The sequence below is a fragment of the Orycteropus afer genome, unplaced genomic scaffold (assembly GCF_000298275.1).
Source record: "Orycteropus afer afer isolate SDZICR_OR568_19922 unplaced genomic scaffold, OryAfe1.0 scaffold00529, whole genome shotgun sequence".
NCBI lineage: Eukaryota > Metazoa > Chordata > Mammalia > Tubulidentata > Orycteropodidae > Orycteropus > Orycteropus afer.
The window spans coordinates 1,212,180-1,218,579 of NW_006922116.1; the positions used below are offsets into that span (position 1 = coordinate 1,212,180).

Below are 6,400 nucleotides of genomic sequence, written 5' to 3' on the forward strand. Positions count from 1 at the left end.
CATTGTCGTTTAATTCAAGGAATTTTTTAAATTCATTTTTTATTTCTTCTCTTACCCAATCATTCTTAAGGAAGGTGTTGTTCAGTTTCCTTGTGTTTGCTCTTTTTCTGTTGATCTTCTTATTGTTGATTTCTAATTTTATAGCATTGTGATCTGAGAAGATGCTTTACAATATTTCAATGTTTTTAAATTTATTAAAGCTTGCTTTATGGCCTAACATATGGTCTATCCTGGAGAATGTTCCATGTGCACTGGAAAATAATGTGTATTGTGCTCTTGTTGGTGAAGTACTCTGTAGATGTCTGTAAGATCAAGTTGATGGATTGCATTGTTTAGTTCTTCTTTGTCTTTGTTGAGTTTCTTTCCAGTTGTTCTATCTTTCATTGAAAGTGGTGTATTAAAGTCTCTTACTATGACTGTGGAGTCATCTATTTGTCTTTTCAGTTCTGTTAAAGTCTGGTTTACGTATTTTGGGACTCTTTCATTGGATCCATAGATATTTATCATGGTTATATCTTCATGTTTGATTGATCCTTTAATGATCATATAATGTTCTTCCTTGTCTCATTTGGTTGTTTTTATCTTAAAGTCAATTTTATCAGAAATTAATATTTCTACTCCTGCTCTTTTATGGTTGCCATTTGCTTGATATATCTTTTTCCAACCTTTGATTTTTAGTCTATTTTTGTCTTTGTCTGTAAAGTGTGTCTCTTGTAGACAGCATATTGATGGATTAAGTTTTCTTATCCAGTCTGCAACTCTCTGTCTCTTGAGTGGTGCATTTATCCTGTTGACATTCTGTGTAATTATTGACAAGTATGAATTTGTGGCTGTCATTTTTTTAATGTGTTTTTTCATGGTGTTCCTGGTTTCTTTATTCCATGTAATTTTCTGTGGTGAGCTCTTTTTTTATGAATTGTGTTATTATTTCCTTCATTGCTGTTGTTTTTATATTTGCTAAATATTTGTACTTGTCCTCCTTTTTATTGTGATGTGAAGGTTTATCATTTTTCTTTGAGGTTACCCTGTGATTTATAATTTTCTCCACTAATTTAGAACAGTCCAGTCTATCTTGTAACTCTCTTCATTTCCTCACCATATAGAAGTTCTGTAACTACACTATTTTTTCCCCTTTTTGGTTTGAAGTTGTCCTCATTTGCCATTTGATGTCTCTGGTTCCCTGTTTATAATCTCATAAGCATATTTTACTTTGGATACTTCCACAGCTTTGTTGGTTTCTGGGTTATGTCATCTTGTGTATTAATGGTCAGCTGTTGTTTGCTATTATTGGTTCTTTGTTCAAAGGACTCCTTTTAGTATCTCTTCTAAGGTTGGTCTCGTTTTAACAAATTCCCTTAATTTTTGTTTATCTGGAAATTTCCTAATTTCACCATCATATTTGAGGGAAATTTTGCTGAGTATTCAGAAGACATGAATAGACACTTCATCAAAGAGGATATTCAGGCAGCCAGCAAATAGATGAGAAATACTCACCATCATTAGCCATCAGAAAGATGCAAATCAAAACAACAGTGAGGTACCATCTCACCTCAGCACTAATGGCATTTTCTGTCTTGTTCAACAAGACAGAAAATAACAAATGCTGGCAAAGATGTAGAGAGATTGGAACTCTCATACACAGCTGGTGGGACTGTCAAATGAAATGTTCTTTTTGATGATGAATGTGATGCTATTCCTCTTCAATTTGTCATTTCTGTCATAGTAGACCATATGCTTGTCTCATTCAAAATGGCCAACACCAGTCCATATCAGCTCACTAATGCCTGAGATACTGATCTTTATGTGTTCCATTTCATTTCTGACAACTTCCAATTTTCTTAGATTCATACTTCATACATTCCACATTCCAATTATTAATGATTTTTTGCTGTTGTTTCTTTCCATTTTGAGTCATGCCCAACTAGCAAACAAAGGCCCTGAAAACTTTACTCTATCCACATCATTAAGGTTGAGTCTACTTGAAGGAGGTGGCTCCACCCCAGTCATATTTTGAGTGCCTTCCGACTTTAGGGGTTCATCTTCCAGCACTATATCAGAAAATGTTTCACTACTGTTCATAAAATTTTTCAGTAATATATCAGTGTTTCACTACTATTCATAAGGTTTTCAGTTACCAATTTTTTCAGAAGTGCATGGCCCCATCCTTTTTCCCAGTCTGTCTTACTCTGGAAGCTCCACTGAAACCTATCCACATGGGTGACCCTGATGGTATTTTAAATACCATAGCATAGCTTCCAGCATCACAGCAACATGCAGGCCACCACAGTATGACAAACTGACAGATGAGTGGTGGCAATGAAGTAATGACATTTCTTTAGTTGTTGTTTTTCCCTTTTCTGGAGACATTGCAAAAGTAGGTAAACCCATTCAAATAAAGATACCCTAATATGTTCATCTATTCCTTGGGTAGGAGATGAAGCTTGGAGGAAAGGCTAATTGATTTCATTACACTGACTGATATCCCTTGTCTCAAGTTACTCTCTATGTACTATCATGGGAATTTACTAGGTATCGAGGAGTATAAATAGGTTTGTATCACTCTGTTTCAGGTAAGGTATAACAAGCATTTGAAATATGATTTATATTAGATTTCCTTTTAATCCTGACAATCCTATGAAGTCAGTATCATTATCCCAATATTAAAGATGAACAGACTCTGAGAGGGTAAGTGACTTGTCCCAGGACTTGAGACTGAAGAAACCATGCCCTTAGCCCAATGCCACCATACAGGAGTGCTGACTGAAATTTGTTTATAACATGAAGATGCACACACACTGGTAATATGATTGATTTATGGGGGGTTCTATCCACAAATTAAGCAAAACAGTGTTACATATAACATCCTGACCCAAATCCATAAAAAGATAACATGACCTTGGACCACCACCATTGTACCAATTCTCAGTACCTCTTCCAGTAAATTTCCCCCAGCATCATCCTGCTCCATGCCCATTCCCAAACCATTTATCCAGTTAACAAGAATGCTGGGACCTTCTACACATGCTTTATGCAGTGAATGTATTTTTGAAGACTTGATGTATAAAAAAATAGTGCATCAAGTTCTCTGTTAATTAACTAACAAAGCTAAGAAATTAAGACTTGGTAAAGTTAAGAAGGAAGGAGCTCTGGTGACATAGTGGGCAAGATATTTGCCTGCTAAGCAGATGGTCAGTGGTTCAAACCAACTGCTGCTCTGCAGAAGGAAGATGAAGTAATCTACTTCCATAAAGGTTTATAGCCTTGGAAACCCAATTGGGGTTTCTATAAGTTGGAATCAACTTGATGGCAGTGGGTTTGGTTTTGGGTTTTAAAACTAAGAAGAAATCTCTGCATGGTGCAAATAGTTTATGCACTTGGCTACTAACCAAAAGGTTGGAGGTTTGAGTCCACTCAAACTTAGTTACTTGGTTCCTTCCAAAAATCAGCCATTGAAAACTCTATGGAACAGAGCTCTACTCTGACAAATGTAGGGGAGCCATGAGTTGGAATTGACTCAACAGCAACTGGTCAAATTTATGTGCCAGTTCAAACCCACCAGCCACTCCTCAGAAGGAAGGTTGGGCAATCTACTTCCATAGTGATACCACCTTGGAAACCCAAGGAGGGGTCACTATAAGTGGGATATGACTCGACAGCAGTGAGTGAGTGTAAGTATCCCCATTTATATTTTATGAAATCTTTTAAATATTTTTTATGAATTAAGTTTTCTTAATGTTGAGCCTTACTTAGGAAAAAAATAAGATAGTTTAAAAAAAAAAAATGAAGTTGCTCACTTTTTTTTTAACTCACATTTTTAAACAAATAAAAGGAAATATGTGACCATCAGGGTGGTTATATAAACTGAACAACATCTCTCTACTCCAACCTCAGTACAACCTCATTTCTCTAAGTTTCTCAAGAATATGACTAGGATAAATATCAAGTGTCCTTTAGATTTGGATGCTACTGCTTATACTGATTTCTTCTATGTTTGGGAATCTGAACAGCCAAAGAAATCTGAGTTCAGAGAAGTCTCTGTCTGTGGCAAATTGCCTTTTTCATTGGCCAAGGAAAATGATGTTTATAGAGAAATAATTATTTTCAAAGTGTTGTAGCCCTAGTGTCAGTGTTAAATTAAGCAGATGGGAAAATATTTAAAATATCTGCAAAACTGAAGGCCAGAATTCCTGAATACTCTATCATCCTTATGAATGTGTCTACATATGGAAGTCAGTGAAAATATCAAAGGTATTAAAATCAACTGATGCTTTCAATCACAATAGTAAGTTGCATTGTATAGTGATGGCTTTCAGAAGGTTCCAAAAAGTGCCAGGTATTTAGAAATTGTGTCACATGCTGAATAGTTATATTTAGCATGTAAAAGAGAAGAAATATTGAGCTGAACTTGAGTATCTGAGAACCAGTTGGCAGAAGGGACAATATACTAATTACCTGTCTCAGACAACAGAACAAAAATGAATGGGTAGACATTAGATGAAGAAGTATATGTATAGAAGAAAGGACTTTAGGATCATTGGTGCTGCCCAGCGGTGGTAAGACTGCCTTGTGAGATGGGCATGTTCATTAGACCAAGGCTGGGGACTCCCTTGCTGGGATGCCTCTGTGCAAAAAAAAAAAAAAAAAAAAAAACTCTTGTGTTGGAGAGGAGATTGGCAATTGGAAATCCAGTTTTCAGACGTGGTTACTCCATGATTTTCCAAATCAAGAGTGTGGAAAAGCTGATGAAAATCATGCCAACCTAAGATTTTATTAAGTTAATCAGCTACATTAATGGTCCCACTTGTAACTGCAAATTCTTCTTGTGTAGGAGCACAGTACCATGCAGAAGTTACACTGCACGCAAGTTGACAAAATTGTGGCGCAGTATGACAAAGAGAAGTCGACTCATGAGAAAACCCTAGAGAAAGCAATGAAGAAGAAGGGGTAAATACTGCTTATTTCCTTCTGAAACTTTTTCCTCCTGTTAGAAACAGCATTATATTTTGTCTTTACCATATGTAGCGGCCTGTTTGAGCTAAGAGAGGACTTGACTTTGTTTTCATCATTAAAACTTATTCCTGGAAAATAAGAGACCCATTCATTTTAAACATTCTAACATCATAGTAAGTAGGTCAAGAGTCAGTTGACTTAGCCTAGCCATAGTTTAGGGAAGGTTCTCAGCAGTTTCTTGAAATATTTTAATTCATTATAACTTTAAATATAACTAATGTTTCTATCTCCAGGAAAATTAAAATTAACTAACTATTGAGCATCCATTATTACGTACAATCTGGCTTTTGTTTTCCCTAGTGTTCTCACTGTGTGTCACTGAAGCAGAAACATGCACCTGTTGTTGCTCTGTGAACATTTTAATGTGTGTTTTTCAGTCAGTGAGTCAGGTAAAGTTCACAAGCCATTGCAGGCTCACATGACACTAATGGTAATAAATATAAGGATTTTTGAGGAACTATGAACCTTTTAAGTCTCTAGGAGGCATAAAGAGTTTGCACTTGACTGCTAACCTAAAAGTTGGGGTTTGAATCTACCCATAGGTCTGGGAATCTGCTCCTGTAGAGATGATAGCCAAGAAACTGTATAGAGCAGTTCTACTCTGCAGCACGTGGAGTCACCCTGAGTTGGAATCAACTCAACGGCAATGGGCTTTGACCATTCTAGACTTCTGATTACCTCAGAAACTTTGACATAATTTTTTGTAAATTATTTCTTATATTCAATGATATTTTACACAGAATATTAGGAGATAGTCATAGAGCTAACACCATGATTTAAAAAGCAAGTTTTTGACAAAATATGAAACTCTCCAAGAAGCAAAAAGTTAGTTTTTTATTCACAAGTCACCTATTCAAAAAATGTGACATGTTTGTGAATGGCTGTTCTGAAATTTTCCTTCAGTGTTTCAAACCAGAATTTTTACTCAGAAAGAGATCAAGTTTGCTGTCTGATAGAGCCTGATGGAACCACTGAGACTACGACCCCCAGCTGCCCTTCAGGTCTGGAATTGGACCCACTCCTGTGGCTTCCAGCCAAACAAAAGACAGGCAAATGAGGTGAACATTTACTTTTAGGTTTTATTTGCGGAGAAATCCCCAAGACCATCCAATACCCAGATTTGGCAATTACATAAATAACTCACTCAGTTCAATTTATAATTAATAGGATATTATTAGGTAGATGCACTCCATGGAGAGAACAATCATGGGAGAATAAAGAGCTGAGTATGCACAGAGCGACAGCTCAGGGTGCAGGAGTGTGTAGGAGGGAAGGACACAAGGAAGAGGTAACATAGGGAGGAAGTGGGAGGGGAGCTGTTGCATTGTGGTAAATTGTAGTCAATGTCATGAGACAAAGTGTATGTGAACTGCTGTATGGAAAGTGAATT

At 36.4% G+C, this 6,400-nt stretch overlaps 1 protein-coding gene across 1 annotated transcript in view; it reads left to right on the forward strand.

Annotated features, from left to right (window-relative positions):
• PLCB4 (phospholipase C beta 4) overlaps positions 1 to 6,400 on the forward strand; it is a 295,192-nt gene that overhangs the window by 257,766 nt on the left and 31,026 nt on the right. Inside the window, exon 31 of the mRNA XM_042782935.1 lies at positions 4,829 to 4,944. Coding sequence (XP_042638869.1) covers positions 4,829 to 4,944 — 116 coding nt within the window. The remainder of the gene's footprint in view (positions 1 to 4,828; positions 4,945 to 6,400) is intronic.